The sequence below is a fragment of the Solanum stenotomum genome, unplaced genomic scaffold, assembly GCF_019186545.1.
Source record: "Solanum stenotomum isolate F172 unplaced genomic scaffold, ASM1918654v1 scaffold9649, whole genome shotgun sequence".
In the NCBI taxonomy this organism is placed as follows: Eukaryota; Viridiplantae; Streptophyta; class Magnoliopsida; order Solanales; family Solanaceae; genus Solanum; species Solanum stenotomum.
Window position 1 is genome coordinate 228,179 of NW_026037757.1, and position 26,456 is coordinate 254,634.

At 34.9% G+C, this 26,456-nt stretch overlaps 3 protein-coding genes across 6 annotated transcripts; 1 reads left to right on the forward strand and 2 right to left on the reverse strand.

Annotated features, from left to right (window-relative positions):
* Positions 1 to 1,151: 1,151 nt before the first annotated feature.
* On the reverse strand, positions 1,152 to 5,492 carry LOC125853156 (fructose-1,6-bisphosphatase, cytosolic). 2 transcript variants are annotated; one of them, XM_049532828.1, is made up of 12 exons: positions 5,126 to 5,492; positions 3,980 to 4,027; positions 3,815 to 3,889; positions 3,670 to 3,731; positions 3,512 to 3,578; positions 3,306 to 3,419; positions 3,108 to 3,194; positions 2,695 to 2,765; positions 2,553 to 2,618; positions 1,749 to 1,835; positions 1,587 to 1,662; positions 1,152 to 1,479 (listed from the first exon to the last, which is right to left on the reverse strand). In XM_049532828.1, the coding sequence occupies exons 1-12, from the start codon at positions 5,282 to 5,284 to the stop codon at positions 1,369 to 1,371; spliced, it is 1,023 nt and encodes a 340-aa protein (XP_049388785.1). In that variant the 5' UTR covers positions 5,285 to 5,492; the 3' UTR covers positions 1,152 to 1,368. The 2 variants fall into 2 exon arrangements, with proteins under 2 accessions (XP_049388785.1, XP_049388786.1); XM_049532829.1 differs by having other exon boundaries at positions 3,815 to 3,885; positions 3,976 to 4,027.
* A 395-nt stretch (positions 5,493 to 5,887) lies between these two features.
* LOC125853158 (uncharacterized) lies at positions 5,888 to 11,470 on the reverse strand. 2 transcript variants are annotated; one of them, XM_049532831.1, is made up of 7 exons: positions 11,233 to 11,470; positions 8,465 to 8,541; positions 8,268 to 8,304; positions 7,303 to 7,376; positions 7,118 to 7,211; positions 6,900 to 6,982; positions 5,888 to 6,259 (listed from the first exon to the last, which is right to left on the reverse strand). In XM_049532831.1, the coding sequence occupies exons 2-7, from the start codon at positions 8,534 to 8,536 to the stop codon at positions 6,083 to 6,085; spliced, it is 537 nt and encodes a 178-aa protein (XP_049388788.1). In that variant the 5' UTR covers positions 8,537 to 8,541; positions 11,233 to 11,470; the 3' UTR covers positions 5,888 to 6,082. The 2 variants fall into 2 exon arrangements, with proteins under 2 accessions (XP_049388788.1, XP_049388789.1); XM_049532832.1 differs by having other exon boundaries at positions 6,034 to 6,259; positions 11,363 to 11,401.
* Positions 11,471 to 13,914: 2,444 nt separating this feature from the next.
* On the forward strand, positions 13,915 to 26,355 carry LOC125853155 (uncharacterized). Of its 2 annotated transcripts, XM_049532827.1 has the most exons (8): positions 13,915 to 14,518; positions 14,549 to 14,685; positions 18,351 to 18,429; positions 18,996 to 19,147; positions 19,677 to 19,800; positions 20,293 to 20,478; positions 24,874 to 24,945; positions 25,094 to 26,355. In XM_049532827.1, the coding sequence occupies exons 1-8, from the start codon at positions 14,210 to 14,212 to the stop codon at positions 25,907 to 25,909; spliced, it is 1,875 nt and encodes a 624-aa protein (XP_049388784.1). In that variant the 5' UTR covers positions 13,915 to 14,209; the 3' UTR covers positions 25,910 to 26,355. The 2 variants fall into 2 exon arrangements, with proteins under 2 accessions (XP_049388784.1, XP_049388783.1); XM_049532826.1 differs by having other exon boundaries at positions 13,916 to 14,685.
* The last annotated feature ends 101 nt before the right edge of the window (positions 26,356 to 26,456 follow it).

The window sequence follows — 26,456 nt, forward strand, 5'->3', positions numbered from 1 at the left end:
TTTTAACTGTTAATATTTCTTTATTCTTTGATGCACTTTATTTGATTCACGTCACATATTATCATTATTTTATGCTTATCCATATTTTTCCACTTGCTTTTGTTGTTTCTATTTTTCACTAGCATCATAAAATAAAATACAATTCAATTTTTTATTTTAATTTAATTAAAAAAAATAAAAAAATACTTTAAAAATCTATAGCCAAAAACACCTTAGTTTTTTTTTTTTTTAATAATACATAAAGAGAATCCCTAAGCCTTACATATTTTAGTGCAACATGTATGATTGAACAATATTATTGGCATTCCTGTTCAAGTGCACATACTATTTTTTTTTTCTACATTTATGCTTCAGAAAAAAGGGAAAAAAAAAAAGACATTTTCGTGTAATAAGCTTATATGGTCATCCAACGATGTCTAATAAGCATTCATGATTATTTTAGCTAAAAAAATATAATTTTTGATACCTATTTAATGATCGTGACAATTCTAAATTTTTAAGAAAAATAATTTAAAAAATTAAAATCAATAGACCTAACCCACCCTAAATTCGACTCATAATTTATTCGACTCACTTAAAATCGATTATATGAGAAATACCTAATTCTCTTAGAGGTTACAAGCACACAACTTCTTCTGGATGTCATATCTGTTTGAGCTATGTGCTTGTTGCCAAGGGTATGGGCCCACTTTGATATTAGTTTTGTTTTAATTTATTTGTCTTACTTTTCGTTTTAATATGTGTGTTTAGATATTAAGTATTATAAATTATAATAATTAACAGCTTAATATATTCAGTTATAGATTTAAAAAATACATATAAAGTATTATAAATTATAACAATCAACAACTTAAAATATTTTTTAAATATATTAAAAAAATTGATTGACTTTTGTAATTCTATCGGAGTAACAAATTTCATTTAAAAATTACGAAAAAATACTATAAATCATAATAATTAAAAATTATATTGGCAATCTTTCCGTTCCATTATCAAGAATGTTCACAAGAAGTGAGCCACTGATATCATATATAGATGTTACTTGTTAGTCAACAACCTATGAAAGAAAACAATGCTATGAGAAGTAGAAATCATCTTGCAGAAAAAATTAGCTTGATTCTAAATGGATGACATTACAAAAGAACTTTGATAACAATAATAAGCCAGAACTTCTCTATTCAACATTTTATTGTTGATGAGAAATAGATACTTCAAGACAAAAAGTTAGAACAACCAGTAATGTGAACGTATTATGCGTCACAGCAGCTATTGTGCAACATAAACAGTAACAACTTGCTGTAATTTGAGAAATTTTGATATCTGCACCAGCAAGAGTAGTGAAGTGATTACATGGTATAGATACATCTATCAGTTTTGCTCTTCAGCAGCGTAGAGCTTTTTGATCTCCTCAACGTCATCATAACTACCAAGAAATATAGGAGAGCGTTCGTGTATCTTCTCTGGAACTAAGTCAAGTGCCTGCATAATAACATTACTATGAGTGTCACGTTCTAATAATAGAACAAAACGCTACCTTCTTGTATTATTATATCGTGGCTAACAGACAGAATTCTCAGAAATTGTACCCGTTGCTTCCCAGTAAATGCTTGGCCTCCTGCTTGTTCCATCAGAAATGACATGGGAAATACTTCATAAAGAACCCTGTTTCATATATTTCATTAGCAAAGGTTTCTGTGAGTTATTGCAAAGGAAATTCTTCAGTGACTCTGAAAATGTGCATAACGTACCTCAGTTTCCCGTTGGGGCTTTTCTTATCACCAGGGTACAAGAAGATGCCTCCATAGAGTAATGTACGATGAACATCAGCAACCATACTGCAAATTAGAGTCCAGATTCAACTAAGTTGATTAACAATATGTCCATGGAAACAAAAGCTATTACATACAAAGTTAACAATTCCAAAGACATAGGGAAATCACAAGAAAAGAACAAACAAACTAAAATTGAAGCAACATCAGTCCCAATCTGCTTTACAAGAATCCACTGAACTCTTTGCACGAACGGTCAAATAGAGGATTCGTTTAATAAGAAATCCAACAAAAAATCTCCATTTAACCCCATCTGCGGATGTAATGTGAACCTTTTAACATTCGAATATTTCAACCACAGTTGGCTTAAAAGAGTTCTAAGATAGTCAAGTAATGATTCCTAAAATTGTAGCTATCAGTTGGAAATGACCAGAGATAAATACATATCAAGTTAAAAAGTATAGATAATGGAAGCCTGACTTTATCTCTTTGAAGAAGGAAGACCAGGGAGCTTGACATTCCGTACTGTTCTATGCCCAAAAACGTAATAAACGTAGATCCAAACTCAACATCTTCAACCATTTTTTACATATATAGGGAGTTTCAACTTTACAGCACATCTCAAATTTTTTCATGATGCTGACATTACTGCCTAGTATGTCAAGTAACAGAAATTCCGTCATTGATTATATGGTTCAGATTGCAGGTTGGTGAATTGGATCATACAAGACATGGTAACAACACAAACCGTGCAATCTAAGCATCTATGAAGTTTTTAATTACCTTCCAATATATCTCAAAGATTTTGGTGAAGAACCATCAGCGGGATACTTGCAGCTCTGCACATATCTGAAATTAAAAGAATAATAGGATATCATGAACATGGGAAACAAACTTATTAGCTATTGCTTTCCAATAAGCGTACTTGGTTGTTGGACCGTCCCAGTTCTTGGCATTTCCTTCATTCACTGAATAAATCTTCCCTTTCTTAGGAATCTGCACGTAAAAGCAAAACGAAAACCATGTTAACCAGAAATCATAAAAGGAAATAGGGCCCAGATATGCTAAGCCAATCGTATGTTAGGCAGTATGTGTTACTAATTAACAGAACCGAAAGTTGATTATGTGTGGTCCAAACGCCATTCGAGTCTACAACCCGAGAGAAGCCAGTAGACCATATAAAACACACTTAAGATTAATAAAAGATTATCTTGATAGCATTTTCTAAAAATTGATTAGAACATTTTCCATCAAGATTATCAACTTTAAGTTCTACGACAATCTTGAGTAATGAAGTAATGTGCTAAGGCGATACAAGGAGCTAAGGAATGGCGTTACCTTGATGTCAGGATGAGTTAGGATGAACTCGCCAAGAGAGGGATCAAGGGTAAAACCATTAACTCCAGATCCAGTGCTCAAAACTAGCTGCAAACAATGGAGATCGGAAAATCTTATTACTTGTATTTCCAACTCATCATTGTCTTTAAAGAATTAAAATACTTCAGAGTATATTAAACTTAAATGTGAGCTACATACCGTACAAGAACTTCCATACATGCAGTAACCAGCAGCTAACATGTTCATCCCAGGTTGCAAGACATCATCTAGTGTTGGTTCATGACCGTCTTTGATCATGTAAATTCCAAAGATCTATATAATGAGACATATTATTCATTGTGACATGAAAAAGGATATAGTGGTGGATAGCCAAGTAACAACAACATAATTATTTAGAATCATACCGTTCCAATAGAAACACCACAATCGATGTTCGATGATCCATCCAGAGGATCAAAAACTACACAGTATCTGTCATTAAAATTGCATCAATGGATTAGTAATTAGTTCTTAAAACATAATGATAAATGTCAAACTAGAGAGATCGAACAATGGCACTCACTTTCCACGGTTAGCTGGCTCCACAAATGTGGCTTCTTCATCTTCTTCAGAGACAAGAATGCACTACATAATTTGACATCTTTTAGATTAAAATCACCATTTATTTTCACAATGTGTACTAATAAAATGAGTGTCTCGAGTCTTACTGTTCGGCCACTGCTAACCAAAGCCTTGATAAACACTTCATTTGAGAGTACATCAAGTTTCTTTTGATCTTCTCCCTACAATTAGAAATCAAAACCAGAGTAATTCCAAAGTTGAAACGGATTGGAAGCTTTAATATTATAAGAGTAGCGTCTTCATGAACTTGCCTGCACATTAGTCTCACCAGCAAGTCCTAGAAGTTTGGCTAAACCTGCCTGGAAAGATGTATCGACTTGTAAATATATCAATACAGGAGTAAACGGAAAAACATAACAAGGTATAATACATGTTACACAAAAACGGATTCATTCTACCGAAGCTTCCTCTGCCTTGTACATTTGTAATAACGAAAAATTAGTTAGAAACAACTACTGAGCTCTATCCATCAGTACCTGCAGTTTCTTTTCTTGCACTACAATTTCATTAATCTGCATCGCTGAAAATACTACAGCAGATAGAAGAGAGGAGGAAAAATTGATATTCCTCCACTAAATTTTGGCTGCTATAAGGCAAATAGATCTGATGCATATTTCTAAAAAAAAACTTGTTAGATTTCTCATTTTTGTGATTAATGTGTTGTTGGAGTCAACATGATGTATGTAAATATAGCTGTTCTGGTCAAATACATCCACTTCACCGGAAAAATCAGGTAGACATGAATGAATGATAACCAAAACTAATCGAGTTAATTCCTCGGATGGTAAACTACAACCAAAATCACTTCTATGTTCTTTATCAACAAAATCATCCAACTATAGCTTCTTTTTTTTTCACTCAGATAAGTAAGAGGCACCACAAATGCAGTGGTTGGCATGTCATATCATATTAAAACACATTTTTTTAATGATAAGACTCCCTTAACGCATACCCCTTGTTTCTTAACCTGAGACCCTGACTCGTATAATAAAAGAAAAACAAAAACTGCCATGTTTTTTTATAATCCTTATATCTAAGTCAGTTTGCCCACGCCTCAAATCACTATTTTTACATAGGTTTTCCCCACAGCGAATTAGTGGGAAATATGGAACCACAAGCACTTAGCTGTGATCATTGAATAAGCTATACTATAGAACATGATTTTCCACTCATTTGTTACTGAACTTGCTTACTGAGAAGAAATGATCTAGTATAAATTTGAATCTAAGATATATTCACAACGTGGTTGGGTTACTAGTAGACGCCACCTTTGTACAATCAATTGGATAGAGAAACATGCATAATTAAAGCGTCACCCTCTTCAATAACCACACACAAATTAAATGAAAACAAACAATCAAAACAGAGAAGTTGATATCCAAAAAAAAAGGAAAAACCTTGTTAACAGCAGTGCATACGAACTTGCAGCCAAGAACAATGTGACTGAGCAAAATACTGAAGTCTCCACGGGATTCAGGGTGCTTCGTCTGCTCATTCAACACAAACCTTGTTATTGTCATCAAATCCGTCCGGTGTGCATCCGCCGCGTGATCCATCGTGCTTCGATTTTTATGTAAGAGATTGGGCACGCAGTACTACTAAAATGCTCATATATATATACAGAAAAAAAAAAAAAAAAAAAGAGGAATCTGATCTGACGTCAGAGGATGCCACGTGGAAAGAGGAGAGTGATGCATGGGATCAGTGGTTGGCACTAAGATAAAGCGTGATCCAATTCGTCATTCTGTTAACTGATGATTTGTTTTTCTTCTCTGCTTAATTTGTTTCTATCTCTCACTGCCTGCCTAGCTCTTCATTATCCACGTCACATATAATGAGTTATCCTTATAACTTACAGGATTGTTGAAAAAATAAATATCTACATAGATATTACTAGTATTCAATTTTGTTTCATCTGAGTGGGTGTATATCAAATTCATCCAAACTCGTAACAATGGACGGCGAAAGCATATCAAGATAAATATCCTTTGATCGATGATATGTTTGGATGATTGTTACGTATTTTTTGATATACAGTGTAGGTACTAACCGTGCTATCTAATCTGATGGCAAAGGGAAGTGTAGGATGACACGTGGAAAGAGGAGAATGATACATAGGATTAGTGGTTGGCACTAAGATAATGTGATTCTCGTCCTTATGCTAACTTCTGTTCTTTTCGAAACTCATTATTTGTTCTCTTTATTACATGTTTTGTTTCTATATCCCACTGGCTTGGCATGGGTCTTCTTTACCCACGTCACATATTTCATGGACTTCATAACTTTTGAAAATATAATGAATTGGATAGAAAATACAGTATGATTTTACAACATAATCTTTGGTTTCCTCCATTTTAATTAAGCTGAGGAACATGTTGATCTAAGAAAGCCTGAGCCAAATTACTGAAGCTTGTACTAACTCCACCTGCAGCTGCATAACTTTTGATTGCATCAATTACTTCTGGCTTTAAGATCTCTTCCTTGTTTGATGCATTGCATAGATAATACAATGCTCCTAGAGCATAATTCACCTGCCCAGTTTGAAGTTCATTTGTGTCAATACATTGAGCCAGTGGCAGAGCAATGTTTTTCACCGGGGTGGGGGTGGTTCAGAAACGAATATGTAAAAACACATAATGAAGCCCAACAGAATTCAACATCTACTAATATAAATTAGATTTTAGCTCCCTAGATCCCCCTCGCCCCCTGTTTGATCTATATGCATATGCAAACAGATATCATTTTTTATTGTTCGGATAAATATGAGGAGAGCGACATTCATATTCTGTAATTGCTTACCTTGAGAAGTAAAATTTACCACAAAGTGTAAGACAGTTTGAGACTGACGAACACAATTAGTAAATTTTGAAAGTCTTTGTGTGCAAAACAGCTAATTCCAGAATAAGGAAACAGCATTTTATTCTGGATACAGCCTAAAATAACAGAAGTTCGTATGATGCCAAACATTTAAAAAAAAAAAAAAAAAGACCAAGTTCTATAGAGGTGACATGTCTGATGCCTGAAATATCCTTATCAAAGTTATCGACAAGATTGACGGATCAATGGTACTCAACAGTTGAGTTTCTCACTACGTATATGTGCAATTTTAACAAGTGAACAGCAAGCACTCAATAACCAAGAAGACCACAAAATGTTTGTTTATGTCCTTACCGTGTTCCTAACAGGACTTGACAAACACTGGATGACGAGAGGGATACCATCATTTTGAGTGACAAGAGCAGCATTAGCTGGATCTGCAAGCACAAACGCTTATTGAGTTAACTTTTTGGAGAAGATCACAGGAAGTCTACTGTGATTCGAAGCAGAACCAACAAAAACAAGTTCCAAATCATGGAATCAACATAAATTCCAAAAGCTTTGATCTTTACCAGCACAAGCGTTGCAGATTCCTCCAATCCCAAATTCCACAAGTTTCTCACTAGGCTCAGTTAAACAGTCGAGAAAAAGTTCTATAACATTAAGCTGTTTAATATTACAAGACATGTTGAGGCAATCAGAAGAGAAAAAGATGATTGAATAACAAAATTAAGCTACTCATCAGAAGATTCTTGACCTGGCGCAAAAAGGTAAAGTTGAAAGGATCATATGCAAAATTCGCCAAATTAGCAACAATCTTCTCTTTTGTCTCTGTAATAACAAGAATGTATCAAACCATATAGATGCCAGAAAAAGAAGTGAAAAAAGCAGATTGTAGTTAGTCAATTGGCTACCATATATGCTATAATCTTGACAAGCGTGAAATTAACTTTCCACTTAACAGCCACAAAAATATCAGACCAACAGACTCTATTAGTTAGCATTACTGATTGCTCTGTTGGTCCAATCATTGATCGCGAAACTTTCTACAAAAAATTGGGTAGGCCGCTAAGTATAGTTTCTGAGGTAGTAAAATTTTATGTTTCAGAAGGATCTTTCTTGGTATTAAAGTCTTCAATTGGTGACGAAGTAGCCCATTCTCCATCTACGCAAAGAAGAATTACTGCTTCTTCAACCGAGATGTTGGCGCAAGAAAGCGAACTCTCATTATATATCAATCTTCTTCTCTGGCTGCTATTGACATGACAACATTGCCTCACTGAGCAGTGTTTTCTCATGGAGGAAAGACAGTGGATAATGATAGGACAGACATCTTAGTAATTACACAGTTATTCCTATATTTTTTTTAGGGAATAAATGTAAGTCATATTGCCATACTGAAAAGATATCTGTTGGTCAGAGTAGCAGTTGCTTTGTTACTAGACATCTTGCTTGAAAACTCAAAACCCACAATAAATCACCGTAACTTACAAATATGAACACAGCTTCCTAGTGACTTGACAGTATTAATGCTACCTTGTTCTTTTGTTAATATAAACATTATTGTAAGCTAGAAAACACCTATGAACTCCCTGATGAAAATATTGCACTTGACTAAACAAGAAGGTCCATATGATATTCTGATAGTACATTTTGTGTCATTTCAGCAATCCAAGTTCGGTAGATACAGCGTAAATCAGTTGAATAAATCTCTAAGCATACCTTCAGCAGAAGCATTCTGAAACTGAGTCACCAATTCCTGAAACAAGAATCAAACAACTGATTGGGCAAACAAGATCTATGCTAATAAAGAAATTGTTATGCACAATTTTTACTTAGTATCAACATAAAGTTTTGCAGTTCCGGTGTTCTTTCTCTCATAGCGTCAGGCAATCAATATAGTGAGTTGCAGGATTAACCTGAAGGTACTTCACCCTTGGAGTCCCATATTTTCCGGTGCGCTCTTCTTGTCTTTGGCTATTTGTAAACATGTAAACTGCAATAAGGGAAGAGAAACATATAAAAATTAAACATTTTTAACATTTAACAACCATACACAGACTAAGATTACAGCAGGCATATAACTATGCATCATGCAAATAAGATTTGGTACAACATATAAAGTCTCATTTACTGTTGGTTAGAGCAATGAAAACAAGCTAAGAGAAACTCCTGTAGGAAAAAGCAATTATTAATCCTTGTATTAATAAGATCATTCTTCTTTTCTTCTCAACCCTTGCCACAACCGAAATCCCTCTCACTGTTGCACCCTCAGCTCCTCTTGACCAATCCCAAATGAATCTTCCTTTCTCATACCCTCGAATCCTCCACTTTCTGTTCCTGTTTGCATATAAATTCAGATACAGAAATTATGATAAACAAGAGATTTCTCCGAGAACAAACTCTCACTCAACTATAGATCAACCCCATACTAGTTATAGGTTGACTATGATATCTTCTATATCCATTCCTCTCTAGTCAGGTCTATTTCATTCAATTACTAAATAATTTTTCCTAAACCATTAATTAGGGATTCTCTCTATCCCAAATTTCTCCCCTACAAGTTAGCTAGTTTAACCACAAATTCACAAATATTTATCTCTTGCTTCTGCAGTATTCAATTCTAACTGGTTACTACAAGTTAATGAAACTTTTCCTCTCAAGCGGAAGAGCCAATAACTTAAAGCCAAAAAGGAAGGAAAACTTTGATACTTTCAGCAAATTCAAGATCACCCCAATGTCTAATAATTAGATTCCTTTGATAGACACAATGAATTGAAATGAAAGGAAAAGAAACATAGTGCTTTTAACAAACTAAAGGTGCTAAGAGGATTTTAATCAACTAAATTAAACGTTTGAGGATAAATTGAAAATTTCAATACGAAGCAGAGTAAAGATACAGTCCTATTCAACAAACAAGTGAAATCGAATTTCCAGTACCACAAAAGAAAGTGTGTTTAAACTTGAACAAAGAGCTAGGAGTGAGAACATGAATGATGAATAAAATCAAGGCTCATTTTGGCCTTCACTATGCTTTTCAACTGTGGATAGTTAAGTACAACATAGTTGAGCACCTAAATTTTGAACAAACGTTCTCACTAACAAACAAGAAAGAAGTACATAGTTCTTAGTTTAAAGGAATGAAAAATCAATGCAGGATGCCCATAATTCAATGTGCACGAAACATCTTACACAGTAGTCACCGGTGGCGGACTTACAGTTTCTCTTATGGACTCCGCAAAACCCAATAGCGTCCTAGACTCAGTATTTGTGTTAAACGCCACATATTAAATGGCATATATTTCCATACTAGATAGGTAATAGCGTGTGTTGAGCACGGACCCAACATTGATGACTTGGTTTTCTATCTGTTCTAAAGAGTTCTTTTTATTGGTAAATACGACATTTTATTAATCATAAAGAAGTACTTAATGTTATTGGATACAAAGAGGATCTGAGTAGAAGTAGGAGGATATAGAAAACTTATATTATATACATCTTTAGTGTTGGTTCAGACATCCATCAATCACAAACATTTGTATTTGAATTCCAGGACTAAATTTTCAGTTTTTTTTTTTTGAAATGAGTAACTTTGTATCATATCAGGGATCAAAACACTACTTGGGTAGTACTGAAACCATATTTACAATAGAGCTCTAGTGTCTTCCCTCTCTAGCTATAAAGAATCTAGAACATCTATGATAGACACAATACCATTAGTGTAAATCTGATTACACCAAAAACACAGCAGTAAGATGAAGTTCAACTTGATCTTCTGCACATCATTCTCTAAGCTGTCAAAACATCTAGAACTCCTCTCCTTCCAAGTTGTCCACCAAATACAAGCTGAGACAATTCTCCATCTACTCCTATCCTTAGCATGTGACCATGTTCCCTCCCAGCTGCTAAGAGCCTCTGTTATCTTGCCTGGCATTGTCCATGCTATACCCTTAAGGTTTAGGATGATTCTCCACAAACAAGTTGTGTATGGACAAAAACATTAGGTTTATTTCATTCCAAATTACCAAAAAAATGCAGGCTGAAATTGTCTTCCATACATCTATGAGGTGTTCTTCAATTTCTTGTCCATTGAGTTTATGATAAACTTCTTTTAAAACTTCATGCATCACCAATAATAATCTTCGTACGTGGACTATAACTAACACAGATTCAGCACACATCTCAGTCACCATGCATATGTAAATTAAACTTAAATATACAACCAGCTTAGTATTCCACCTACTTTTTAGTGTTAGGCAATTTCTAGCATAGTCTAAAGGACATATGTTGCCGATTTGGGATTCTAATGGAAGATACAGTTGATGTTATACACCAACTACACAGGTGATTCCTAAGTGAATGATGACTTCAGCTTCCTTTAAGACACATGTTGAAGCATTGCTTAAGTTTAGTAACTGCAATATACTCCAATAAACACTTTGTTCTTCCTCAAAATTGTCTCTAATTAATATATGGATAAGCCAATCATATATTGTAAGAAGAAATCATAAGACTATACCCGGCCTCCAAAATAATCCAAGGAAAGATCTCAGGCCAACATCTCCACACACACCATGACACTATCAACGGAAAAGAATCTATCCAAGTGACTTTACTTACAGTTAAATGGTGAAGAACATGCAAAATAAATCAAAATTAGAAAAGATAACCTAGAACAAACTCATACCAGCGATTTTAGGGCTCTGAATACAGTTAAGAACAACAATTAGGACTCTGAACACAGTGATTTTAGGGCTCTGAACAAATTCACACCAGCTATGAGTGTTGAGCGAAGGGATTTTTGTTCAAATACACACGTTGATCCAAGGTTACAGCGATGAACAAGGTATTTTTTAGCGAATTTTTCAGCTCTATCGAGTAGTATTATTTTTGGGGAATGAAAAAATTACTCACATAATGGTAGTATATGTTTTTGGCGGGTTTAGCGAAATTAGGGGGAAATAAGGAGAGAATATAGCTTCATTTAGAGCAAATATGTATTCCATCTGTTTCAAAAAGATTTATCTTCGAATGGAATTTAAGAAAAGAAATAAGACTTTTTAATCTTGTGATTTTAGATTAAAGTTATGTCAAATGTACCAAAATATTCTGTAATTTTGTGACCTTAAACATGTCACGTGAAAAGTTTAAGTTAAAGTGTTGCCAAAAAGGAAAATAATCATTCTTTTTTAAACAGACTAAAAAGGAAACTATGTCATTCTTTATGAAACAGAGGAAATACTATTTCTCGTTAATAAATGGTGTATATATATATATATATATATATGTTTCTCATGGAAAAGGGTCTAATATACTCTTTAACTTTGTCATTTAAAGTTATATACTTATCGTTATGAAAGTGACTTATATGTATCTTTATCGTTATATAAATGGTTCTCATATACCCTTACTGTTACAAAAAGAGATCACATATACTCTTCATCTAAGGTAAGTGAAAAAATTAGTTTTAAATATATATTTTTGACTTTAATTTTTTTTTAATCGTGTAGAAATATATATGATCATTCTAGCCCTTATCACGTGGGCAAGTCTTGATTTTGAACCGTCCATATATATAGAAGATTTTGTCACGTGTAATTGAAATGGAATAAAAAGATGATGGAGGTCAAGTGAAACTTGTCAAGGCTTCAATCTGCAACTATTGTTATTACATTGATTTGAAGAAGTATAAAGCGAAAAGGAATACGAGATCTTATCTAATATGTCCGTCTTTAATTTTTCTTCAAATTTTCACTTGAGTCTTGATCTTCAAATACCACCTTGTTTTGTCGGTGAATTTTTTATCTCAAATTCATGTTTTTGAGGAACGAGTAATTGTTTTCTACCCCATTTTGGATTTGAAAATTCGTTATGAGTTATTAATGCAACTGTGAACAAATTATGTTATAAAAAGATGATGAATATGTTGGGAAAGTTACTGAATTGAAATTAAAAATAATAATTAAATTACTATAAATATTACGCCTTGATAAATTACTGTCTTGAAATTGATTTCGATCAAATTTTGGATGCAAATCGTTAAAGATTGATTCCAAATAGGTGCACTTATGATTGAAAGTTTCAAGTATAACTTTTTTTTTTAAAAAAAAAAAAACAAATAAAAAGAATGATATTTCTCTGTGTATATATTTTCTCATATTGCATGAATCTTTATATTATGTCGTTTGTGACAATTCTCTTTACATGTTATTTGCCTAATTCCCGTTATAACAATGATGACTTTTGCAAATATTTCTTTATAAAAATAAACAATATTTTCAAATATATTTCCTCATGTTACTAATTAAGTATCTCTTTGATCCTGAATATTTTTCGAGCAACTTTCACATATAGCAAACATAAAAATCATATTTGTATGTTATAGTTATAGTTTACATAATTGCGCTTCATAGCAAATTTTTTGTTTGCTATGGAGTTTTTGATTTGTATAATTCGCTACAAACATTCAGTTTTATACAAATTGTTCAGTTTTGTATAAATTCATTTATACATTGTAATTTGTATAATAAGATCTGTATTATTATAATTATAAATGTATATGACGAAAATATATGTATTTGTATTTGTATTTGTATATACACTTTTTTTCTCGGTTTATATAAACACAAATGCATTTATACATTTTATACCGAAATGTATAAAATGCCTAATTGTATACCGAAAATGACTAATTGTATACCGAATCAGATGGCAAAAAAATGGGACGTTTGCTGCGAATTACAATTAAAATAAATTATGGCTATAACATTTATTTTGAATTAATAGTTTGCTATATTTTTCCCTATTTCATACAATTTATTTTTACTTGTTTTTAAAGTAAAAATATTATTATGAAAAAATAATATTTTTAAAAACCGTTCTGACATAAAATTGTTATAACTTTTTGAAATTTAAAATTTTTTCAAAAAGTTATTTATAATTGTCACTCTCTAAATTATACAAAAAAAATTCAAAATAACTATAATTTGTACTTTTATTTTAAAAACATACTATTTTCAACTTTTTTTTTCTTTCAAAATTCATAATTTTTATGTCTAGACGTCCATCAAATTTATCGTTAGATATGATTATACATGTTGTTGAGATTTAATACTTGTATAATGTAAGCTAATATGAGAAAAATCACAAATAAAACAACAAGATTCACGAAAGCTGGGCCAGATATCACGATTAAAAAAGAAGAAGCCGAGAGTGTGTTGATGATATCTTTTACAACCTATTCAGCACCTCTTCTTATATTACAAACTCTTCATCAGACGTCGTCGTATAACCTTCCTTTTACCTGTCCTATCAGGAGACCAAATCTGTAGCCTCGTGTTAATGTAAATTATTATCTAGTATATTATAATTAAATAAAATCCAGCTTTTATTAGCTTTCGATTCTCTCATTATATATGAATCAAATTGATTTAATTCACTCTTTGTACATATATTCATGTATTTATGTATGAACATTCCATACTGATCTTTTGGAATTCCCTGTATTGTACATCTGTAACTGGAGTTGAAAACCCTAAGTTAGAATTTCTAGAAAACCTTAGCTTTTGCTCAAAGATTCGATTTTTATTGTTGTTTTGTGGAATTCTTGAAATTCCTGGATCTGGGTCTGTGAAAGAATCTTCTGGGGTTCTTTTAATATACAAATGGCGGATCAAGAAGATGAAGAGTTGAAAATGGCGTTAAGGATGAGTATGCAGAAGGAGTCGCCAGAGCCTAAGAGGAGTAAACCGGGAGAGGAGGTATCTGGTGGCGGTGGTGGGGAGGAAGGGGAGTCGCCTGAGGTGAAAAACCGGAGACGTCAGAGGGAATTGATGGCTGCTGCTGCTGAAAAGCGGATGTTGGCGTTGCCCAAGAATGTGGTGGTGGAGAAGAGTGGTGGGTCTGGCAGTAGAGTGGTGGAATGTAAGGGTAAGAGTGTGAATTTGGTGACGGGTGAAGATAAAAATGTGAACCTGGTGAAGGGTGAGGAGAAAAATGTGAACTTGGTGAAGGGTAAGGAGAAAAATGTGAACTTGGGGGAAGAGCTGTCATTGGCAGAGGCTAATGAGTTGTTTTCAATGATCTTTGGTTGTGAAGTTACCAGAGATATTCTTGGTCAGTGGACTAATCAGGGCATAAGGTATGGTAATATTGATGATTCCCCCCTTTAAAATTATGTTAGTGGAGTTAGGATGATGCGGTAGTGATAATTGAAATAATGAATTCAGCTTAGTTTTGATTTTTCTTGTTCTCCTTTTATGGTGTGATATAATCTTTAGTTTTGATTTTTCTTTTTCTCTTTTTATGGTGTGATATAATCTCTTGAGGTGGTTTGTTCTTTTGAAAATTGCATTTGGTCTTTTGTTACTGGCTATTGGATTTTTACTTGTTCTTCTTGAGGACTTGTTTTTTTCCGTATATTTAGTGTTGTTTGAATATCCTTGGTTTCGTGTAGATAGTCTTACAAATAGCTGTTATGGGCTATGCAATGTTTTTATTTTCTTTTCAAAATCATAAGCTTGTTAGGTGGTGCTCAGGCACTTGTATAAAACATAAACAAAATAAGCATATCGTTGAAAATAAGAAAGAACACAAAAATTCGGAATTAATAGTAATGAGTAGTTCTAGTAAGATTTGTAATATGGATAATGTTACATTTGACAGATATATAACGTACGCTAAGGAATTATCCGCTTTGGTCCCTTTCCAGTTTAACGATTTTGTCACTTTGGGATCTAACATAATAGAGGCCTCAACATTTGAATATGACAACTAATTTCCCCCTTCCACTCTGATATTGGTATATGCTCAAGTTTAAAAGCGAGCTTCCTCTCGAGTTCATCACCAATGACGCGTGGGTTGTTACACTTAGCCTCTTAGGGACTCTGCGTCCTTGCTGAGATTTACTTGGGAAGGAATTGATTCTAATGCCACTTTGGTTTGGCTTCCTCTAAGCCCACTCAAGCCTTTTGGGTTTAACAATTTTGTCACCTTGGGATCTATCGCAAAAGAGGCCTCAACATTTGAATCTTGAATTCACCCTTACATGACCACTAATTTTTNTTAGCCGCTTAGGGACTCTGCGTCCTTGCTGAGATTTTCTTGGGAAGGAACTGATTCTAATGCCACTTTGGTTTGGCTTCCTCTAAGCCACCTCAAGCCTTTTGGGTTTAACAATTTTGTCACCTTGGGATCTATCGCAAAAGAGGCCTCAACATTTGAATCTTGAATTCACCCTTACATGACCACTAATTTTTCCGTCCTACTAAGATGTTGGCATTTGCTTAAGGCAAGTTTAATAACAAACTCCCTCTCAAGTTCCTCACAATGGTGCATGGGTTGTTACACTTGTTCCTTTAGGGACTCAATGTAGTCGTTGGGATTTTTCCCATCCAACCAAGGAAGGTATTGTCTCTATGCCACCTGGAACGACCCAGGCTCAACTATCAAGGTATTGCCTACTTTGAACCACATCAAGATTTTTGGGTTTTACGGTTTTGTCTCCTTGGGCTTTAACCCAAAAAATGTTGCAATGTTTGAATTTTGAACTCACCCTTATATGGTCCCCAACTCTTTTGAGGTACTAGCTTTGATACCACTATGTGACATCTATCTCGAAGGGTGGACATTTGGGTTTTGAAGAGAAAGACCGTAATGCTTCTAGGTGGGCAAGCTTTTGAAGATGGGGTGCACATGACAAAAGTACAATTTCATATGATTTGCGCGCATTTTGGCTTGATGATAACGTAGCTAAGTGACCAATTTGTGGGGTCTATTGGACCAAAGTGGACAATACGTGCTATGAGCTTAGACTGACAAATATGTTGTTAGGGTCAGACCGTTGCAGTACAATGGTGGGTTAAACCTCAACAATATGTTGGGGCTATAAGGCTGGTGTATTCACGCCCATGACGAAGTGCAGGTTGATGAGGGTGAGTCGAACAAAAGGATTGACCGACTTCAACCTTAGCTCACATAAAAAAGGGAGAGAAAGTGAAGTGCTATAACAAGATAAAACACAAATTCACATAACACACGTGCTTTTGTGCTCGATGATAGCCAAAGGGACAAATTTGTGAGGTCTGTTTGGGTTTGAGTTGTGACATATAAGGCACCAATTTAGGAATCCATTTCCTAGTACTAGATATGTACTTTTCAATATAAAAGTAAAAATAAATTTGTTCTAGTTTTGAAAACCACAAGATTTACTCATTTTGTCTTTTTAAATTTGTACTTCCCAATTAAATTAAGATACACAACTTGCTTGTTTTGTTTAAAAGACCTCTGTGAAGTGGTCAACCGTCAACCACATCAAACAAAACTATAGACAAAGGCTCAAGCCTCAAGGTTGGCTTGGGTTTCAGTTTTAGGCAAGAACTGCAATGGACCATGCACACCCCTTTTGATATTGGGTATTCAATGTTGTTGGAAGGGGAGCCTTGGCGTAACCGGTAAAGTTGTTGCCATGTGACCAAGAGAGCACATATTCGAGTCGTGAAAACAGTCTTTTGGCAGAAATGCTCGGTAAGGCTGTGTACAATAGATCCTTGTGGTTCAGCCCTTCCTGAATTCCGTGCACAGCGGGAGCTTAGTGCATCGGGATGACCTTTTAATGTTGTTAGGAGATGGACCGATTCATCCTCCAAATAGTGCCATTAGTGATGCTTATCCAAATCCCTTGCCCCTCAAAGCAGTGCCCTTTTGGTGTCCATGGCCACCATAGAAACTAATTAAGTGATTCTAAACTTCACTTCTCTTAGAACATGTTTGGCCAAGCTTCTTGGAGGCGGAAACACTTTTTTTATTTATTTTAGATTTGAGGTTTTGGCCTACAAAAAAAGTGATTGTAAGGAGTGGCAGAAATAATTTTTGCTATTGGGAAAGAAACCTATGTTGCTCAGACTCTCCAAAAATGTTGCCGTACTCGTGTTGAATTTTCCAAAAATACACTACTTTTGAAGTATCCGACACGCACTCGTCGATATTTTTGAAGAGTTTGAGCAACATAGGAAGAAACTATAAATTTTTGCTTTTCTCCATAAGCAGAACCAAAAAATTATTTTTTTCGAGACAAATATTCTTACCATAAATTTATATTTACCAAACTATTTCTCTTAATTTATTGCATATATCTTTTAATTAAGTACAATTTTTTTTCTTTTGGTCTCCACAGTGTCTTTCGTATCATTTCAAAGGCTTTCTTAATAAATATTTAAAATAATTTCTGTGTAAACAATTCTGACAGTGTAAAATGCCATGATACTTGTCCTTTTTTTAAATTTGACACTCAAAAGCACTTTTTGAAAAGATTGGCCATACATAATCTACTTACCAATTTCATTATCTAAAATAAAAATTAAAATCTATCCGTTTCAAAAAATAAATAAATTAAAATCTACTTGTCATTTACCGGAAAAAGCACTTCTCAAACAAAGTGACCGAACACAAACTGTTCTTTTCCAAAAGTTTTCCTCTGAAAAGCTGTTTTGGTGAAAGTGCTTCTCAAAAAGTAGGCAGTTTTTGGAGCTTGGTCAAACAGGCTCTTAGAAGTGTTGATGTTGCGCTACCTAATACAGAGTCTGTCATAGTATGTCCTTGTGTAGTGTGTATGTAGAGGATGCTGTCATTGCATCTTTCCAAACCTTGTATATATGCTGGGGAAATTCTTGTACTGCTTGGTAATTATATAATTTTGTTACTTGTATTGCTGGTTTCCTTGATCTATTCTCTGCTTATTTAGGTTGGACATTAATACATAGATTCATCTGAGCTGACTTGCTGATGCTTGAACAAAATACTTTGCAGGTTTAGTCCAGATCCAGATACATCTATGGGTTTAGTGCAGCATGAGGGTGGGCCCTGTGGGGTGCTAGCAGCAATACAGGTAAAACTTTGGTCCCCTCTTGTTTTTTTGGGAATAAATTTTAGTTTCATAGATGAAGATGAACTGGTTGTCATTCTCTGGCTTATTAGAGAACTTTTTTTGCACGGGAAAGATAGTTTTGAACTTGGTTTGATTTTATGTTAATCTCACTACTACTTCTATTGGTCAAGAATGAATGTTGTCCCCGCTGGATAGTAGATTTAAGTATTTGGTAGAAGTTAGAAATTGATATGATTTTACAGCCACATGTACGGACACAAATGCCAGTGTTAATTAGGAAAAGTTGCAGTGCAAGTGTGCATTAATTTCTTGGTACATTCATGGACATATTCTGTCACTTCCAATAAATAATCAGGTGCCATTTTGTTCTGCTGGATGGCATATTATTTGGCTACTTATGCTTTAGTACTTTATTTGTGCCTTCTATGTGATTGCACACTGTACTTCCAGTGGTACTTGATTCTAAATTCATCATACTCCCCGTTTGAATTTAGCATCGTTTGGACTCAATTCAAGTTGCACATAGTGTTCCATCTCTTTTTGACAACGGTGCCATGATTCTGCAGGTTTTTGTTCTGAAGCACCTATTGTTTTTCTCGGATGATTTAAATATGGTTTCACCTAGCTTGTCTGGCAATGTGGGTTTGAGAAGATTGGCTAATAAAGAATCTGCTGGAGCTGATATTTTTTCGTCTCTAAGTGAAGAGAAAAAATCAAGGTGGATACTTTGTGAATCTTGTTCCTGTGTGGGCAGATTTTGTTGTTTTTAAAAGTGGATTACTGAATTTATGCCTTATTGAGTCCCTTTTTCATATTTAACTTCTACAAGGCTCATGCAGACATGCACTAGAGATATGTATGTGTGTGTGTAATATCTCTAGTGCATGTCTACATGTGCCTTGTAGCAGTTAAATATGAAAAAGGGTCTCAATAAGGCATATATATATATATATTCTATACACATTCTTTTATATGTAAGTACTTAATTTTATGTGTAAAAAAAAAGTAATCCCTGGACCCCTCCCTAAAAATGAAAAATTCTAATGGAGAAACTTTAGCACTAGGACCAACTGCTGACTGCAGTTAGTTTTCCTTTTATGGTCATCGGATTGTCAGTTGTCTGATTGAATCATCTCTTCTTGAGTTAACTGGTGTACTTTTATCAATGCTGCTGGGAAAATTTTGATATTTTGGGACAATTCCTGAAAAATCTTTTCTTCTTTTCCTTTTTTATTGATTCCGGACAGAGCATTGGTAAGAGGCATGTGCGAGATATTGTTTATGTGTGGAAGCAATAGAAGGGTTGTGATAGCATCTTTGAGAACACTTGATGCTATCCTTGAGGGGCCTCAGGGCCGTTCAGGTGATGAGGTAAGCTACTAGATGTGTTTGGTAGGATCTATTTTTTCATGTTGCTCCTTTCTGTGGTACTCACTCCTATTTAATTTAATTAAACTGTTTCGGGAATCAAACAACTTTTATTTTAGGACAAAATTTACTTACTTCTAAACATATTTAGTAAGAAAATTGTGATGTATAATAAGTTTCATCTAATTTCTAAATTTGTAACTCTTATTTCATAAAAGTTGAGGAATTCATGTTGAGTCCCTACCAAAGAACAAGCTTTTTGACCCATGTACTCACAATTTTGTCCTTTTTGGTAGGGACTATATTCTGAATCTTTTTTACATGTCTTTCCTCTGTTCCTTTTTTTTTCCCATTCAGATAAGAGATTTTTACTTGTACCTTATGGATGTAATGCTTAATCAAGAACATGTGCACGTGAAAGTGCTTGCAGTTTGTAAATCTCTTTTTATTGGTGAATGACTAATGCTTGATTCTAATAGTTACTGTTTCATACAGGTCATTTCTAAAGCACTTGAAGGTCTCTCAATTGAGTCCGGGGCTAACTTGCAAAGGGTTTTAGTCATTAACACGTATACTTCGTCAGAGGATGCTCTTCAAAGGCTTGAAGCATTGCTCCCAGTATTCCGAAGTCGTATGGGAGCAATGCTGTTCCTAATATCTGCTTTGCTTTCTCATGGAATGGTAAGTCTTTTTATTTTTTCATTTGTCTGTGTGCATGTTCATGAGGAGGGTAGGTGGTTTGAGACATCTTTATACCTTTTCTCATATCTTCAACCACTATTTTAACATATATCTATCAAATTAAATATAATAAATCATTAACTTATTCAAACTACTATTATATATCTAATAAATTCAATTATAGTAACTCATTCAAACCTTTTCTCTTAAAGCCTTGAAAGTCAATGTACTTCATAGCAAATGGGACAGAGGGAGCTTATATCAAAGGCACCAATGTATAATGCTCCCTTTTTTATTGAACCAGTGGAAGTGGGAACTGGACTTACTAAGAACTGGCAAGTGATAGAAGCTAATAGCTTAGTAAATTATCTTTAGGCGGATTATTTTTTCTCCTTATGAAATTTGACTTTAATCTTCTCCAAGGATTCAAATTCTGAGGTCAGGTTAGCTTAGAGTGGTAAGTTGGTATTTGTTGGCTCATGTAATACCTGACCATGTCTGGGATTTCCCCCATGTACCACGTAAGACCATCAATTTCTCAATTAAGTCATCCAAAAGTTATTTATCATGCCTAAGTATGGATAAAGTCCTAAACTGGAAGGCAAGTAACCTTTACATATCTTTAGTTAATAGATATCCGCCATCAATTTCCACAATTATTAAGCATGTAAATTATGGTGAGTTGGAGATGATTCTAAACTATAAACTGATCCCACTCTAACAGAAAAACTGCCATGAAATCACATCTTTAAGCCAGAAGATCAAATTCTTGGGCTTATCAAAATGCCTCATAGAGTAAAATTATCTCGTACTTGTCAAAAAATGAGAATACCTTGTAGTATGATGAACTAAAAAATTAGTTACTGTATATTGCTTTGAGTTGGTTTCTGTCTCATGGCTATTTGTTTTGCTGCTTTCATCTTTCCGTTATCTCCCCCAATCCAAAAACTTAGTTCAGTTTTGCGTTTCTTGAGTCTGAGAAATAAAATTTTCAGTCAGACTGAATGTATTAGATTCGGTGGCACTAATCCCAACATAATGTATAGCAGTTGAGATTTGCATCAAAAGAATACATTGGCACTGTTACTTAAGTACGGTGGGAGACATGGTCAAAGAGCTCTCATTGTTGATCAGCTCTATGCTGTCTGTTGGCAATCTAACAACAAGAACTATACCTCAATAGAAGCTAGTTGGGTTCGGCCACTGTCTATGACTAATAAAAATCACTATTTTCCCAGTAAAAGTTCTCACTGAAAAATGTTCCGTGACTTCCCACACATATTTTGATTGAACTAGTGAGAAGAAAAAATAGTAGTGTTTTCACATGGATAGTTAGGAAGCTTCCCAATGTTTAAATGAGAATCTATTTTCTACCATGCGTTTTCCCAGTGAGCTGGTTCGGTGAGAAATTGGCGGGACAATCATGTTTTATAATGCAAATTTCCCATTGATTCGCGGTGGGGAAAACCTTTGCTTCTAATGTCACTCCATTTAGACCCGCGTTAGTTTGCAAAAAATTTAGGTCCTCTGCACTAGAAGTGTCCTTCATTATCGGCATACAAATCTCTAACAAGACTTAAAGACTCTTAGCGGATACTGGACCTAAAGAAGCATACCCAACTAATTGGTCTCGCTTATATGGATCTTTATCCATTGTGCCTTATTTCCTCAGAGTTTGCATGGACTCCAAGAGGTTGTAGGTCTTTCAAAACAACTTTCTTCTGCATAATTGTATTGAAAATCCCTTCGCATGATTAACTTGTTAGTCATTTGGCCATGAAAATTATTTACTTTTCTTGGAATAAATTCTCTTTATTTTAACATTAGTGTTTGGTTATTAAATTTTCAATCCAACTTGGAGTTGAATTTCAAATTTGGGCAAGTGCTCCAAACCTGTTTTCCAACTCCATCTTCAAAAAGGAAAAATAACTCCATCTTCGTAAATTCCAAATAAAGTGCACTCTTCTCTCCTAAAATTTTGACCAAACACAACTCCAACTTCATAAATTCCAAATAAAATAGAAAAATTGGAATCTATGGCCAAATGCCTACTCTTTTTTTTTTTTTTTGAAGCTGGTAACCGAGTACTTGGGTAGTACTGAAACCATATTTACGTGAGAGCTCTAAAATTCTACTGTTTTCTATCTATAATACTCTATAAAACATCAATAATAGAAACAGTATCATTTGAGTAAATCTTTGATTACACCAAAAACGCAGAAGCAAGATGAAGTTCAACTCGATTTTCTGCACACCATTCTCTATATTCTTGAAACATCTAGAATTTCTCTCCTTCCAAATTGTCCACCAAATGCAGGTAGAGACAATACTTCTACTCTTGTCCTTTGCTTGTAAGCCTCTTATCCTCCTAACTTTTTAGAGCTTCGGTCCAGGATATGCCTTTTAAGGTTTAAGATAATTCTCCACGGATGTGTTGTGAACTTACAATGTTGGAAGAGATGGTTCACTCTCTCTGCTGTTTCTTTACACAAAAAACAACTTGAACACAATGGAAGCCCTCCTCATCAGATTGCCTAGTGTAAGCTTACGGGCTGCTTCTTTAGCTAGTACCGCATAAAACAGGCTACTTGCTGAGGGATTTTAGTTTTCCAGTTGTGTTTCCATGGCTAGTTGTCTATCTGCTGGTTGGAATGATTCGTCATTCTGTAAGTTGCATTGACCTTGAATAAACCCCTGTTGTTGCCTTGCCACCACAATACATCTTCACCTGTCTATAGCCCAGTAAATTGCACAAGGCTACTATATGAATCAGCCACTCTTTGTAATTCCCTGTCATTGATTTGTCTTTTGAAAATGATGCTCCATCGTCCATCATTGTGGTGCCCACATTTTTGCTGAAGTCCTTCGTTGATGAAGGGGACTGAATTGAAGATATCTGAAAAGACAATTTCCAAATTGCCCACCTCATGTCGATTGTCCTTCCAAAAGCTAGTTTTCTTCCCATCTAAAACTTTGATCTTGGAATTTGCCCACCTCATGTCGATTGTCCTTCCAAAAGCTAGTTTTCTTCCCATCTAAAACTTTGATCTTGGAATTGGCTTTCAACGCACCTCATAGGGCTCTAATGGATCTTCATAGGCTAACCCCATAAGGTGTAGTAACCTCCTTAATCATCCAGTTGTCTTCCTGTTCATATTTAGCTTTGATAAACTTTACCCTAAAAAGGCTGATTGTCACTGGTACACTTCCACAGCCATTTCATTTTGATTGCTTTGCTCCGAACCTTCAAATTCTTGATTCCCAGATTCTAACTTATGTCCTTTTACAAAGTTTTATGGATGCTGCTTCAAATTCTTGATTCCCAGATTCTGACTTGTTTCCTTTACAAAGTTTTATGCATGCTGCTTCCTATTGAGGTTCAGGTTCAGTTGGTCAGTAATAATTATGAGGTACACTTTGTCCCTGATTTTGTATCAACATAGGATGCACCATGTAGTGTTACACCAGGGGCCTCAAGGTTGCATTGATTTTTGGGTAATATAAAAGGTAACAAATGGACCATTGAGTTGTAAGATGTGGTGAGGTTCTGTTTAAAAAAGTCAATATGATCATGAGTGTTGGGATGTAAGTTGATTTTCTGCATAATTAAGAATAAATGCTTAAACAAAATTTTACAGTACTATAATCCCTCATAATTTAAGCAGGAATTTATATGTTATCAGCCGGATAAAATGTGAAATATGAATATGTTTCTAAACAATACATGCATAAGAACACCTAAAATGACATAAATTCTTCCAAAGTAAGGCAGCTTATTTAAAGTAAGTGTATGCCCCCTTACTTTAAAATAAAGCGTCTTGCCTCTTTAATAAAAGAAAAATCATTTTGGATTCTTGATAGGACTACATAGTTGATGTTATTAATAAATTTTAATTCATCTTTTCCTTTTAAAGCTAAAACTAGTATGTTAAAGACATAATTAAGTAAATAACTGTGTGAGCTAGCTTTTGCAATTGAGTATGCCTTAAGATCATTTTCTTATATGGTATCAGAGACCCATCTCAATTCTTATGTTACCCAATGTTGGACCCCAATGTTATATTCTGTCCATGATCAAGATGCCTTGGGAGTGCGGGAGCATTAGAATAGTCCTACATTGATTGTAGATAGGGTAATTGGTCTCCTTATATGGTCTTGGGCAGTCTCACCTCATGAACTAGTTTTTGAAGTTGAGTTAGGCCTAAGGTCTATTTCCTAACATTGTAGATGTAGACTAATTAGTTACGCTAATTCTTCAATATGGTATCATATCCTTGCAGCAGGAATAAATCAATGGTGATCAGATGTGTATATTCATGGGATTGTAATATCTTCATTTCTGGTTTGGTAGCTTGTCATACTAGCCCATGCCTTTACAGGTTCTTCTCTGTGCAGGAATCTGTCCAAGCTGATAGGGATGATCCTTCTCAACCTTTGGTTACAGCACCTTTTGGACATGCTTCACAGGTATCCAGAGATGATAAAAGGCTTATGTTTCGGTGAATACATTGTATGCTCCTCTTTTGTGTCAGTTGTAGAATTAGGTACCAGTCAGGTAAGGTGTATTGTTTTTAAAATTTTTGTAAGTGGTTATATTTTGTCTTTTCTGGAACAGGAAATTGTGAACCTGTTGCTTTCTGGTGAAGCTGTTGCCAATGTGTTTGACGGGAGGATGGATTTGGGTGGTGGCATGTTTGTGAAGGGTATCTCTACAACAGTTGAAGTTGGATTTATTACTTTGCTAGAGTCCCTAAACTTCTGTAAAGTTGGCCTGCATTTGAAATGCCCGACATGGCCAATATGGGTTGTTGGCAGTGAATCTCATTACACAGTCTTATTTGCTCTAGATACAAAAGTTCAGGAGGAGAATGAACTTGAAGGTAAGGAAACAAAGATCCGTAGAGCTTTTGATGCTCAAGATCAGAGTGGAGGTGGTGGATTCATTAGTGTGGAAGGTTTTCATCAAGTCCTTAGGGATACTAATGTGAATCTTCCAGCTGACAAGCTTCAAAACCTCTGCAGCAGTGGATACATTGTATGGAGTGAGTTCTGGCAGGTCCTGTTGGACTTGGACAAGAGTTTGGGAGGGCTGAAAGATCCTAGTGGATTAATGGGGAAAAAGGTCTTTGATCTTTACCACTTCAATGGGATTGCAAAATCAGTTATGAACGGAAACCAGGTTTCATCTGGAAATGATTTTCCGGTACAAAGGCCTAGACTCACTAAGCTGAGGGTTTCAGTTCCCCCAAGGTGGACGCCAGAGGAGTTCATGTCTTCAGGCCCAAGCACAAGTGATCCTGCCGGTAAGGATTCTATCACTGAAGTTTCAAAACCAGAACCTTCTCAGCATGCTCCTTTAGTTGACTGCATTCGGACACGCTGGGCCCGAGCCACATGTACTTGGGAAGGTGATCCACCAAGCATTGTTTGATTGGTTAATTGATAGTCTTAAACTGCCACCTTGTTTTCTGGGGATTATCACGTAGAGCAGGAGTCATTGAAGTGTGACACCAGGTTTACTTCCGAAAAAGGTGAAAGCTTTCTGGGCAGGAAGATTCTTTTCCTCATGGCAGTTTTCCATCATGAACATAATGCAGTACCATTTTCAACTGTGTGATATTGTAACTTCAAGATTCTAGTTTGATTTGGAGTAGTCCAATTCTGAGGGTAAGAGAGGCAGTACTGTCATTTCGCATTGATTTTTTCGCCTTAAGCTGTTGATTAGGTTTTTTCTTCCCTTTTCCTCTGAAAGGGAGATAAATAAGCATCAGATTGGTCATTAATTATTGTTGTAACTTTAGAAAGCCTCTCATCTTTGCGGTTGATTAGGGAAATATCTTATTCAGAGAAGTGGTCTCAAATACATGGTGTCTATTAGAAATTCTTTAAATCTCTCTGAATACTACTACTATATTTTACCTACACGTTAGTGGGTTGGCAAGTTTGCACTTGCATCCCAACTCACCGCCAATAGTAAA